The 13165-nt window shown below is 48.0% G+C and overlaps 5 protein-coding genes across 5 annotated transcripts; 2 read left to right on the top strand and 3 right to left on the bottom strand.

Annotated features, from left to right (window-relative positions):
- Nucleotides 1–189: 189 nt before the first annotated feature.
- I302_106103 (heat shock protein SSC1, mitochondrial) lies at nucleotides 190–1774 on the bottom strand (the record flags this gene model as incomplete). The annotated part of the gene is made up of 6 exons (XM_065870204.1): nucleotides 190–1156; nucleotides 1213–1291; nucleotides 1342–1424; nucleotides 1475–1507; nucleotides 1558–1625; nucleotides 1712–1774. The coding sequence occupies 6 exons, from the start codon at nucleotides 1772–1774 to the stop codon at nucleotides 190–192; spliced, it is 1293 nt and encodes a 430-aa protein (XP_065726276.1).
- A 413-nt stretch (nucleotides 1775–2187) lies between these two features.
- Nucleotides 2188–5954, bottom strand: I302_106102 (uncharacterized protein; the record flags this gene model as incomplete). Its single annotated transcript, XM_065870203.1, has 8 exons — nucleotides 2188–2264; nucleotides 3929–4798; nucleotides 4844–4905; nucleotides 4950–5047; nucleotides 5090–5287; nucleotides 5334–5552; nucleotides 5604–5834; nucleotides 5886–5954. 8 exons carry the CDS (start codon nucleotides 5952–5954, stop codon nucleotides 2188–2190), a joined length of 1824 nt encoding a protein of 607 aa, XP_065726275.1.
- Nucleotides 5955–6379: 425 nt separating this feature from the next.
- Nucleotides 6380–7044, top strand: I302_106101 (uncharacterized protein; the record flags this gene model as incomplete). The annotated part of the gene is made up of 5 exons (XM_065870202.1): nucleotides 6380–6536; nucleotides 6591–6678; nucleotides 6733–6805; nucleotides 6858–6917; nucleotides 7000–7044. 5 exons carry the CDS (start codon nucleotides 6380–6382, stop codon nucleotides 7042–7044), a joined length of 423 nt encoding a protein of 140 aa, XP_065726274.1.
- A 64-nt stretch (nucleotides 7045–7108) lies between these two features.
- I302_106100 (uncharacterized protein) lies at nucleotides 7109–8022 on the bottom strand (the record flags this gene model as incomplete). Its single annotated transcript, XM_065870201.1, has 6 exons — nucleotides 7109–7227; nucleotides 7385–7527; nucleotides 7629–7658; nucleotides 7712–7757; nucleotides 7808–7904; nucleotides 7963–8022. The coding sequence occupies 6 exons, from the start codon at nucleotides 8020–8022 to the stop codon at nucleotides 7109–7111; spliced, it is 495 nt and encodes a 164-aa protein (XP_065726273.1).
- Nucleotides 8023–8322: 300 nt separating this feature from the next.
- I302_106099 (uncharacterized protein) lies at nucleotides 8323–12924 on the top strand (the record flags this gene model as incomplete). Its single annotated transcript, XM_065870200.1, has 23 exons — nucleotides 8323–8358; nucleotides 8418–8848; nucleotides 9113–9230; nucleotides 9275–9330; nucleotides 9434–9764; nucleotides 9863–9910; nucleotides 9964–10065; nucleotides 10114–10230; nucleotides 10358–10366; nucleotides 10414–10531; nucleotides 10684–10736; nucleotides 10786–10939; nucleotides 11137–11158; nucleotides 11208–11322; nucleotides 11382–11502; nucleotides 11546–11581; nucleotides 11642–11657; nucleotides 11706–11780; nucleotides 11830–12136; nucleotides 12187–12526; nucleotides 12580–12597; nucleotides 12647–12752; nucleotides 12810–12924. The coding sequence occupies 23 exons, from the start codon at nucleotides 8323–8325 to the stop codon at nucleotides 12922–12924; spliced, it is 2844 nt and encodes a 947-aa protein (XP_065726272.1).
- Between the last annotated feature and the right edge of the window lie 241 nt (nucleotides 12925–13165).

Below are 13165 nucleotides of genomic sequence, written 5' to 3'. Positions count from 1 at the left end.
ATGCTAGACATTATGTTAATGTAACAACTTGGGAGATGAGATGGGGGGATTCGAGTCACCTAGAGTCATCTCGGCAATGACCGAAAGTGAGAATAATTTATACGTTGATTGATGAGAAGTGTTTTCTTCCTTGCATTTTTGTCATTGTACTACTACAATACGAGATAATATGGAAATGTCTATGCTAGACTATAATATGCTAAGTGAAGAGAAATCAAAACTGCCATGAGGCTGCAACAAGCCTCCCTCTATGTCCTTGAAACCCCTATGCAAACCCCCGTTTATTGCTTCTTCTCCCCTTCGGCGGAGGCCGAAGACACCCTTGACAGTGTCGACAACCTTGGGCATTCGGGACATACCACCGACCAAGATGACTTCGTTGATTTCAGAAGCTTTGACACCGGCATCGCTCAAAGCCTTCTTACATGGCTCGATGGTTCGGTCGACGAGAGGCTTGACGATGGATTCAAATCGAGCTCGGGTCAAGTTCAAGTTGATGTGTTGAGGTCCATCGGCGGTGGCGGTGATATAAGGAAGGGAGACATCGGTAGCACCGGCACTGGACAACTCGACCTTGGCCTTCTCGGCAGCCTCTCGGATACGTTGGATGGCCATTCGGTCTTTGGAGACATCGATACCGGTTTCCTTCTTGAATTCAGCGAGGATGTGGTTGACAAGGGCAATGTCGAAATCTTCACCACCAAGGTGGGTGTCACCGTTGGTGGATTTGACCTCAAAGACACCTTTTTGCATCTCAAGGATGGAGATATCAAAAGTACCACCTCCTAAATCGTAAACGGCGATAACGGCGGAGTCGGATTTGTCGAGACCGTAAGCAAGAGCGGCAGCGGTAGGTTCGTTGATGACTCGGAGAACTTCGAGACCGGCAATGGAACCGGCATCTTTGGTAGCTTGTCGCTGAGAGTCGTTGAAGTAGGCAGGGACGGTGATGACGGCGTGTTTGACGGGTTTACCGAGGTAGGAAGAAGCGGTGTCCTTCATCTTCCCAACGACGAAAGCACCGATCTGCGATGGGGAGTACTTCTCGCCTCTGGCCTCTACCCAAGCATCTCCATTGGTGTGAGCGACGATCTTGAAGGGGACGTTGCCAATGTCCTTTTGTACTTCAGCGTCCTTGAATTTTCGACCGATTAATCTAGAGTAGTCGAGACGGATTAGTGTTGAATCTAGATGAAAACAACGGTGGCTTACCGTTTGGAGGCAAAGATTGTGTTCTCACCGTTGACGACTGCCTGTCGTCGAGCGGGTTGACCGACTAATCGTTCTCCATCTAAAGTCGGGGTCAGCGACGGACTCGGCGAAGGGGATGAATTGACTCACCTTTGGTGAAAGCGACAACGGATGGGGTTGTTCGAGCACCTTCAGCGTTCTCTAATACCTTGGGGGCACCACCTTCGAAGATGCTACAGTATGCATGAGCGGTGATCGTCATGGGGGTTATGGAAAAACTTACGATACACAAGAGTTGGTGGTACCAAGATCGATACTGCAGAGTCGTCAGCGTAATCCATGCTCGCACAAACTCAGTCTGCTCACCCGATCACAGGTCCTGATACCTTTCCACTGTTGAATCGTTTCGAAGTGAGGAGGGGGGATGAAGTCCTCTGCAAAGTTAGGTGGCAAAGATGACGAATGTTAGCGATGGTAGATCGGGCGAGGAGTGGAGGTGAATTTGCAAAGAGATACTTACAGCGACATTTCGCAAAGGACTGAGGGTTGAAGAAGATCGGAGTGAACGAGCAATAGAGTACATCTTGAGGATACAGCGATGTTTTTTCAGGTGTCAGGTGTTATTGAGGTTGAGAAAAGAAAGAGAAAGCTTTGACTTGAAAATGTTAAATGTTGAGGAAAGTCAAAATCGAGTATCTCTTTTATTTTTTGAGTGAAGTGATCTAGCGAGTTCCACCAAAAGAGAGTGACTGAAATTTAGATGCCGTCGGACACATTCGGTATTATGGAAGAGATGCCACGTGTGAGCCCATGTATCCTGCACTCATCGGGCAATCGCCGAGAGTGGCACACAGCCCTTCTCGTCCTTGCCACCTAATATCATCATTCGGATAGTTATGTACAGATACAAAGTACATACATGAGATATAGGTCATCATGAACGTCTGGAGAGATATGGAATATTACTGGGGTAGTCTAGGACAACTTGGGCTTGATTCAGATGGAATGACTTTCGACACCGATGACTCGGACTCCTTTTTTGCGGGGGATGGCGTCGGTGAGCTGGTTGCACCCTGATCACACAGACAGTCGGCCATTAGTCCTGATCGACATATAGAGATTCGTGCTGCAACTTTGACTCACCCCACACCCTCACCGACTCAATCTCGCCACACCCATCCAGGACATCTTTGATTGTAAAATCGGTCACCTGTCGACACCACCCTACATCCAATTCCTTCAAATGTTTGCAGTGGGCTAATTCACCAAGACTATCATTCGAGACCTCTTTCCACCCTAGAAGATTAAGTTTTTCCACGGTCGCGCCTGAATGAGCGATCAAAGCTTGCAATGAGCCATCTTTCAGATCATGGCCCTTCTCCAAATCGATCCACTCAATCCCGGTCGATCTTGCTTCTTGAGCGCTGCAAAGCTGCAACGCCCTCATCGGTAAGCTCGACCACATTTCGCAGAGAGAGGCGACGAAGACGGGGACAGTGTGTAATGATAGCAGGGAGGATTTCGTCGGTAAGATCCGGATTATCTGTAAGATCGAGAGTCTCCAGATTTGCCCCAATTGCTGATAGCAGGCTGATCACCGCTTCATCTGACAAGGGGTTGCCCGGCGCAGATATATCGAGAAGTTTCAACTTCTTGAGAGGGTGCAAAGCAGCGAGACATTCATCGTTGAGCTGACCTATCTCGGCCAATCGGAGTTCGGTAAGGTTAGGGCACGATTTCACAAGCAGTTCGATCATTTCCAAATCGATCCTCGGGGATTGCGTGACGAGCAAACCCTCTAGTCGCTTGCCGACTGACTTGAACAGACTAGTCCATCCATCCTTCCTGACCAAAAATGGACCGAACAGCTCGATTCTTCTTAGCTGCTTCAGAGATTTCCCCCACGCGACAACAGCATCGCTCGAGAGCTGACCGCAGAGCTGAAGGTTGAGAGATTTGAGTTTCGGACAGAGTTTGGAGATGGTGGTGAATGCCTCGGGTGTAAGGCCTATACGAATCAGCGAAATATAACGACACGTGCACTCACGTGTACAGTCATACATGGTAAGATCTCCCCCGATCGGGTGAATAGAAGAGTTGTGCAGTTTCGGCGGTTCTACGCGGAAATCAGCGAGACTCTCAGACTTTGCTCACTCACAATCGACGACCTTTCGATATGATTTTACAGACTTTATCCATGTTGATACCGCCGATGTCACCGAGTTGTTCCACATCCTCGATGTATTTGCCGATGATCTGAAAGGAAATGTTGAGGAAAGTCAAAATCGAGTATCTCTTTTATTTTTGAGTGAAGTGATCTAGCGAGTTCCACCAAAAGAGAGTGACTGAAATTTAGATGCCGTCGGACACATTCGGTATTATGGAAGAGATGCCACGTGTGAGCCCATGTATCCTGCACTCATCGGGCAATCGCCGAGAGTGGCACACAGCCCTTCTCGTCCTTGCCACCTAATATCATCATTCGGATAGTTATGTACAGATACAAAGTACATACATGAGATATAGGTCATCATGAACGTCTGGAGAGATATGGAATATTACTGGGGTAGTCTAGGACAACTTGGGCTTGATTCAGATGGAATGACTTTCGACACCGATGACTCGGACTCCTTTTGCGGGGGATGGCGTCGGTGAGCTGGTTGCACCCTGATCACACAGACAGTCGGCCATTAGTCCTGATCGACATATAGAGATTCGTGCTGCAACTTTGACTCACCCCACACCCTCACCGACTCAATCTCGCCACACCCATCCAGGACATCTTTGATTGTAAAATCGGTCACCTGTCGACACCACCCTACATCCAATTCCTTCAAATGTTTGCAGTGGGCTAATTCACCAAGACTATCATTCGAGACCTCTTTCCACCCTAGAAGATTAAGTTTTTCCACGGTCGCGCCTGAATGAGCGATCAAAGCTTGCAATGAGCCATCTTTCAGATCATGGCCCTTCTCCAAATCGATCCACTCCAATCCCGGTCGATCTTGCTTCTTGAGCGCTGCAAAGAAAGCTGCAACGCCCTCATCGGTAAGCTCGACCACATTTCGCAGAGAGAGGCGACGAAGACGGGGACAGTGTGTAATGATAGCAGGGAGGATTTCGTCGGTAAGATCCGGATTATCTGTAAGATCGAGAGTCTCCAGATTTGCCCCAATTGCTGATAGCAGGCTGATCACCGCTTCATCTGACAAGGGGTTGCCCGGCGCAGATATATCGAGAAGTTTCAACTTCTTGAGAGGGTGCAAAGCAGCGAGACATTCATCGTTGAGCTGACCTATCTCGGCCAATCGGAGTTCGGTAAGGTTAGGGCACGATTTCACAAGCAGTTCGATCATTTCCAAATCGATCCTCGGGGATTGCGTGACGAGCAAACCCTCTAGTCGCTTGCCGACTGACTTGAACAGACTAGTCCATCCATCCTTCCTGACCAAAAATGGACCGAACAGCTCGATTCTTCTTAGCTGCTTCAGAGATTTCCCCCACGCGACAACAGCATCGCTCGAGAGCTGACCGCAGAGCTGAAGGTTGAGAGATTTGAGTTTCGGACAGAGTTTGGAGATGGTGGTGAATGCCTCGGGTGTAAGGCCTATACGAATCAGCGAAATATAACGACACGTGCACTCACGTGTACAGTCATACATGGTAAGATCGTCCCGATCAGGTGAATAGAAGAGTTGTGCAGTTTCGGCGGTTCTACGCGGAAATCAGCGAGAGACTCTCAGACTTTGCTCACTCACAATCGACGACCTTTCGATATGATTTTACAGACTTTATCCATGTTGATACCGCCGATGTCACCGAGTTGTTCCACATCCTCGATGTATTTGCCGATGATCTGAAAGGGTCAGCCATGATACCGTTCCTATATGATACTCACTTGGATACATAGATCGCCTAGAGCTTTGACTCCCTTCTTCTGCTCGTAGTGCACGACTTTCGCCCTGTCCTCTTTCTTGACAGCTTTCTTCACCGGCGCCTTCTTCACTTTCGCGAAAGGATCGATTCCCAGTGTATAGCAGCAGTTGACACAAAGATATGTTGAAGGGTTTGAAGGATGTTCCTTGGTATAAGCGGTCTGAAGCAGTGTTAGCTTTGTTACGACCATTTTGAGAGCTACTCACCACTGTGAATCTCTTTGCACATTCACCACATTCCATAAACGATCCGACAGGTCCGAGAGGACCAGGAGCAACCTTAGCGGTGGATGCAGCTGCAGCTGACGCTTTGGAATTGCTAGGTCCTGGCGCTGGAGCATCCTCGGCATCGAGGTCATCTGAGTCGACTGAAGCTGCCCGGGTCTTCTTTGCATTCGGTTCACTGTATACTGACGCATCGTCGGACTGCTTCCATGTCAGCTTCGTATATCAGCTACCGGACCGGTGACCGCTCACCTCTCCCCGTCGCTTCCTCTTCTTACTCTCATTTTCTAGTGTTGCGGTACCATCACCCGCTTCACTCGGTCCAGCTATCACATTACGAGCAGTCACTGCTCCTGCGGGGTCTAAATCGTCTCCAGGATCAATCACAGGGCCGTCATGAGCAAGAGTAGGTTGATGATCCGCGTTGAGACTGGACGTGTCCCCCCAGGTGGTAAGTCGATGTGATGGTTCCACACCGAGACCCTAGAAAGCTGATGTTAGCAAAACATCACGATGCTGACCCGGCACACTTACAGCAAGGAAAGATGTCAGAGCTGAAGACGGGCCTCTTACAGCTCCTGCTGCTCTACGATTCCTGGACATGCTGATTGTCCTATTCAACTATTGATAGACCAGGAAGGAGGTTATGAGGATAGGATGATGAGATTGGGTGGCAACCGTAAACGAAAAAGTGGAATCAGAATGGACATGACGAGGTGGAGGTGGAGCGTTAGTACAACGGTTGACTCACCTCGACGCGACAGCTGCATTTAAAGGGGTAACGCATACAAACTCTTGTTGTTTGGCAAGCCTATTCTCCGCCTGTTCCCCCACCTCAACTCTGATATAGGCATGCATCTGGGCCCTTCACCCAGCGAAGCTTTGATGGATGAATGATGGACGAACCAATCCTTGAGCACTTGAATCATCAGCCAACATCATACATCTACATATCGTCTATCAACTCGCTTGCTTATACACTTGACCATCCTCTCATCCATCGCAAACCCACCTTCTCATCCTCCAACATGGCAAGCCACCGTCCAGCAGTTCTCAACGATCAACCTTACACCGATCCAAACCCTCTCCCATCTTCCGTACCTCATGTCGACGAATTAGGTGTGACCTCTGCTCCGCTAAAGAGTGCTTCATTCTTCATAGGCCAGCACTGCAAGGAAGTCAATGGTGGGTTGAGGCTGTCATCTGCTAAATCTGAATACCGCTGATACCGTACAACAGAGGATTTCATGCTTTGCAAGCAAGAAAACCGAGATCCTGCTCATTGTTTATCGGAAGGTAGAAAGGTGACTAGATGTGCAGCTGATGTGTAAGTAATTATCTATCTATGATCTCGCAAGAAACCCTGCTGACTGCTTAACAGCATTGGTAAAATAAAAGAATCGTGTCTTGCGGAATTTGATGCTCATTGGCAATGTTTGGAGAAAAACAACCAGGTTAGTAGCTCTTTAATGTTTGAGGTTACCACTTAGCTAACCCTTTATCCAGTACTTCCAAGCATGTCGAAAGCCCGAGAAAGCCCTCAACCAATGTGTATTCACAAAATTAGTGAGTTCCATAAAAGCAAAACCTCGCTGACATTCAGAACCTTACCAAAAAAATCCCAGGATCACCAGAAGGTCAACCGCAGATCCACGAGAAATCATCACCCATCTTCACTCGAGTACAGAAATAGAAGCATCATCATGACATGCAATATATTATACATTGGATATGGGTTTATACAAGAGCTGAATTCTCTATTCATCATCACGTTCCCCTCGCAATCGCTTCTCATCTTCCCTCCGTTCAATGTCTTCGTCCTCGCTTCGTTCTCGCTTCTGACGATCTCCTGCAGCTCCCTCACCCCGGGGAACATCTGCCCCAGCCATACCCAACCCACCGACCGCAGCATATGTATCGAACTGTATCTGAGATCGTAATCGTTCTTGTTCCTGTCTTCGTTTTTCCTCCTCAAGACGTTGATGACCCCATCCACCTGACTGTCAGCAATGATCTCGTAGACTTGGACTCACCTCTTCCACTATCATACTCCTGCCTGAACTCGTCTCGCACCTGTCCACCACTCTTTCCTCTTCCGAACTGTCTTCCTTCTTTGTATCCTGGATCTATATCACATCTTATGATCCGTTCATCCAACTTTGTCCCAGAGATATATCTTAGACAGTCCACAGCTTCTGAATGCAAGAAGTATTCCACAAATGCGAATCCACAAGGGGTTCTACCTACATTAGCTTTGTCTGCATGATAAAGACTCACTTTTGATGTCGATCAAGTCCCATGATGATTCTACATCAGATATCAGCCCAGCCCGCAGCGGACGACATGTTCAAAAAACCTACCTCTTGATACCTCCCCCTTCTTCAGGCCGTGCGCATGTGGAAAACACTGCATGTCTCATCAGACAGAGCGACACGGAGACAAGCGAGATCACTCACAGTCATACATCTGTGCTTCGGTGGTATAGAAACTGAGATTACCAACATATAGCGTACTGGACTGAGCGAGAAGACGACGTTCCGTCTCGCGGTCAATCTGGAGATAAAAAGGTTGGTCAATTCAGGGGCTTTCTATTGGACGGGTCGTCACACACCTCTGACCTGTTGTCTCGATAGGAGGACGGCTGATCAAGGCAAGTGACTACTTGAGCCATGGTGAGTCGATTCTTTGTATGCTTGGTTTATGATGATATGTTTGATAATTCTTCAATGTTTTCATTTTCATGATGGTTTGAAAGGTTGAATGATTTCGGTTTCAGGTTGAGGATTGTATACAGACTACCACCGTGGGAAAGTATCACGTCCAGTGCTAGTACGCATCATCATCATCATCATCACCATGGTCGTTACCACCAGCGTATATACATATCCAGTACAACAACCTTATCAAACTATCTTACTCTCACCAATACTTGATACCTTCACCAGCATCACTGGCATACACTCTCCCAGTAATGTCCGACAACGCCGACCTCAGTGACGCGGATAAGGTAAGTTTGATCTGCCATCGGTTCATATGATCGTCTGACGACTGACACATTATCAATAGATCCGTTTGAAGCGCCTAGCAAGACTGGGGACTTCCACACCTACTCAGCAGGAGGCTCAGTCAAATGACTCCTCCGCCTCACCAGCTCCTATTCCGCCGCCCGCCCATACCCCTGCCTCTGCGGGATCTCGGCTTTTGTCTACTCCTCAGCCTACACCTTCAACTCCTTCCTCTACCGCTTCATCCTCGAGCAAACCTATTCAGATAGCTTCTTCCTCAAAGCTTGCCTCCGATCGAAGTGCTACTAGAACACCAACCCTCGCCTTGGGCAAACGTCCAACATCAACCACTCCCACAAGTGATCCTGTAGGACCCAGAGTGGTCCCCTCAAAGGCTTCGAGTCACCTCGCTCAGGTCGATTACAAACATTGGGAAGCTAGGAAAGTTGGAGAAATCTTCTCGGTGACATTGAGCGTGAGTGGAAAATCTGTGTGAATCTGCTGACAAGTCTCAGAAAGAGAAGGCGAATGAGAGCGACTGGACTTTATGTTGGCTGAAAGGGCTGGAAGAGGAATTGATCGAGGAAAGTGAGTCATGCCCCAGCGTGATTCTAGCTAAATATCCAGATCAACCTCAACCACTTAACACGACAATCGATCTTGCTGACCGACTCCTGATCGCTCGACTGTCTTTGGACACCGAATCAATGGCAAGCTCGTGAGTCTAACCTACTTCTGTACACCGCTGACAAACAGAAACGATCCCGATGCTTTATCCGTTCTCGCTGGACTACCTTCTGGAGAAACGATATTCGAGTATTTGACAGGATGCTGGAAACGACTGTATGGGGTGAATCGAGAGTCCAATAGATACGTAAGTTGAGCACATCTTGAGTGGGTAATGCTGATCAATCGCAGTCGTTCAGCAACGACGAGAAATCATCCTGGGCGGCTGCTTTTGACAAGCTGAAAGCGTTGGTTATATCGTATTGTGGAATGACGCTGGAAGATCCAACCATGTTTCCTCAACCTAAAGAGTGAGTTTATGAATGTCCAGACAATTGCTTACCTTTCTAGTAAACCTGTTGGACCTGCCGAGTTCCTGCCCCTCCTTCTTGCCATCGACGTGCCGTCGACGTCCAATGTCGATCAATTCACTTCATCCGCTCAAGCTGCCGCTCTACCGAAACCTGGCGCTTTGTCCGGTGCAGACCTACTCCCCTTCCTCAATGACTTGTCGATCGGATTCCCCAGCGACACCATGGCCGATGTGATCACCCCGACATTGAGTTTATTTTTCCAAGAATGGTATAAGATCACGCCAACTCCCGATATCATGGGTGCAGATTGGAGGAGATACCTCGGAGCGGTAGCATTGCTGGTGCAGGTGAAATCAATCGCTGCTTTAGTAAGTCTCATAATACGCCGATCGCAGCTGACATTCAGCTTCCAACATTGCCAATCTGGGTCGCGCCAGGAGTCACAGCTCCAAAACTCGAGTGGCAGTCTCTACTAGGTCCTCTTACCAGACTGAACGTTTTCCCTCGAGAGTTTGTAAGTGAATGATCAGCTACTTGAGATCTCTTCGGCTGAGATCGTTTGAACAGCCGGAGATTTGGAAGACCTACTTCTCAAACCCTACTGAGCGAAAGAAGGAGGACATAGAGGCGAACAAGAGTAATTTACGATACACTCTCGGTGGTCTGCATGTAAGTTAGGCTACAATACTGATGTTTCCGGCGCTGATCTTGCCGTAGGGATCGTTGTTCAATATCTACAACGCCATCGTTCGCTCGTCGCCCGAGTCAAGGGAAGGGGTACTCGATTTCTTTGCTCTGACTATCAAGTTGAACGAAAAGCGAGCAGGAATGAGGGTAAGTTACCTCAAAGGTAATTGAGCTAACGCTTCAGGTTGATCCGCGAACCGTCTCTTCGGACGGCTATATGACGAATCTCGCGATGGTGCTCCTCAAACTGTTCGAGCCTGTCATGGATGCTCAGTTTTCAAAGGTATGTTTAACATACAGGATATGGACCTACGCTAATTCCCTTTTCAGATTGACAAGGTCGACCCTGCTTATTACAAAACCTCGAAACGAGTGGATATAACAGAGGAGACCAAGATAAAAGGAACGAAAGAAGAAGCGGACGAGTACTTTGGCAGTGCAATGGAAGGTGAGTAAATTGTCTGCTGAGCTGTGCTAACCGATCAGTCGACGCAAAACCCAACTTCATATCCGATCTCTTCTTCCTTACCAATGCGTTTGTTCATCTGGGAGTCGTTAAAACTATCGGAACTCGTAGCAGAGCTGAAAAGAACATGTCAGAGATCGAGAAAGAGCTGAAGCGGGCTGTAGCTCAGAGATCTTCGTGGGCAGGCGTGAGTCATTGTGCGATTGGAAGTCTACACTGAAGCTGACTCTTTGTAGAACCCTGCAATGGAAACGCAGGGAGAAGCTGCCATTAAAAAGCTGAAAGTGAGTGCACCTCGTTACGACTGCGCTGACCATCAGGCCGATCTTGCCACACTCCATGCGTCTCTTCACGCCTACGACACCCAACTTCTGGATCCAGCAATGATCCGTCTGAACGTTTCCTTCTTGGGATTCTTAATGACTTGGCTCATTCGCTTGGTCGACCCTTCACACAAACACCCATCGACGCGTATTTCGTAAGTCCTTTCGTGCCACGAACTACGCTGACATCTAGTCTTCCTCTTCCCTCCGAATCACCATTGGAGTTCCGGATGCTGCCGGAATATCTCTTCGATAACATAACAGAATACTTCGACTTCCTTGCTAGGTACGCGCAGATCTTCGCTTGTTCTGGGGTTCTACTGACTTCGATGCAGATACAATCCCGATGCTCTTGACGACGTCGATAAAGATATCCTGATCACCTTCGTGGTCACCTTCCTCTCTCCTAACTACGTCAACAACCCGTTCTTGAAAGCGAAACTCGTTTCTGTGAGTAAGGTCAACTCATAGTCGTAACGAAATCGGCTGACCGCGTACCCCCTCCGCAGATCCTGTCTTACGGTCTCTGGCCGATGGGTTACTGGCGTAAGGGAGCATTATTTGATCGACTCAGCGTTCATAGTTTGTCCACGGAATACCTCATGCCTACATTGATCAGGTTCTTCATAGGTGAGTACTGAAAAGAAACACGAACATGGCTGATAAGACGCAGATGTGGAGGCAACCGGTGGTCATACGCAATTCTGGGGTAAGCATCTTTTCCTGGACTCGCTTTTATTATCATTCTAATCTTGTTCGTGTTCATTAGACAAATTCAACTTCAGGTATGTTACCCATTCTTTAACACGCAGTTGGTACTGACTCTCAAGTAGACGAGACATCCAGCGGATCTTCAAGTCCATGTGGGAGAACCCCCTTCATCGGGAAGCTTTCGTCAAAGCTAGACAGTAAGTTGGCTCTTTTATGCTGGCTGTACAAAGCTTACCCGCCCTACAGTGACGACTTCGATCAGTTCATTCGATTTGTTAACATGCTTATGAGTGATACTACTTTCCATCTTGAGGAATCGCTCACTGGCATGGCCAAGATCGCTTCCATCCAAGCTCAACAAGCGAACACCGATGCGTGGTCAGCATTGCCTCAGAATGAAAGGGAAGACCAGGAAAGTCAGCTGCGACAAGCGGAAAGCTCTGCCCCCTTCCATACACAAATGGGTCTTGAGAACGTCAAGTTGATACGAGATATCACGGCAACCACCAAGGAGCCTTTTGTTACTTCGGAAATAGTCGATCGTTTGGCAGCCGTGAGTCATACCCGTCCAGCTGTACAAGGAGATACTGATTGAATCCTTAGTCTCTCGACGAAAACCTCGCTGTTCTTGTGGGACCCAAAATGTCGGAGTTGAAGGTGACCAACCCTGAAAAGTATTCATTCAAACCCAAAGACTTGCTCGCAGCCATTGCCCAAATTTACCTCAATCTAGGTAATGAATCAGAATTCATACGTGCAGTCGCCAATGATGGCAGAAGTTACTCGAAAGAATTGTTCGAGAAATTCGCTCGATTGTTAAAGCATCGAGCCATCATGACGGATGCTGAGGTCGCTGAGGTTGTCAGCTTCACTCAGAAAGTAGAGGATATGAAGGCGACTATACAAATGGAGGATGAGAGGGAAGTCCCCGATGAGTTCCTTGGTAAGTCCGTCTGAGGCTGAATTGTGATACAGGCTGATGTTTCTGTATTTCAGACCCCTTGTTGTCCACTCGTAAGTTCAGCATCGAGATGTGTGCACGCTGAGCTAATATACTCCATAGTCATGAAAGATCCAGTCATCTTACCCGTCTCTCGTGTTGTTATTGATCGAGGCACTATCCGGACTGTGCTTCTTTCCAAAGAAGTAGACCCCTTCAACAATGTACCGTAAGTACTCCGGTTGCTCCGATGATCGGAGGAAACAGCTAACTCTTCTCGGTGCAGTCTCAAATACGAAGATTGTATACCTGATACCGAGCTCAAGGCTAAGATCGATGCCTGGCTATCTGAAGGAAATACCCAGAAGGCAGCTGAAGTCATGGATGTGGATCAACTGTAGAACATGATATTACGAAGAGAGAGGAAACAAGAAGAATTCGTTACTGTACTTTACATCTCTTGATATATATCGTGACGTCATGCATACCTCACCGACTTCATCTTGTCGCCAGGAATACTATGGGAATATGAACAAGAGCTCGTGTTGATGAGGTTGCGATGAGTTTGAATGCTTGACTGAACTTATACATAGCTACATCGAAACCTCAATTTGAGCGGCCCAATACTTATACACATATCAT

This window comes from Kwoniella bestiolae, chromosome 4 (genome assembly GCF_000512585.2).
Source record: "Kwoniella bestiolae CBS 10118 chromosome 4, complete sequence".
In the NCBI taxonomy this organism is placed as follows: Eukaryota; Fungi; Basidiomycota; class Tremellomycetes; order Tremellales; family Cryptococcaceae; genus Kwoniella; species Kwoniella bestiolae.
Note: the sequence above shows the minus strand (reverse complement) of the source record. Positions and strands in the feature narration are given on the sequence as shown.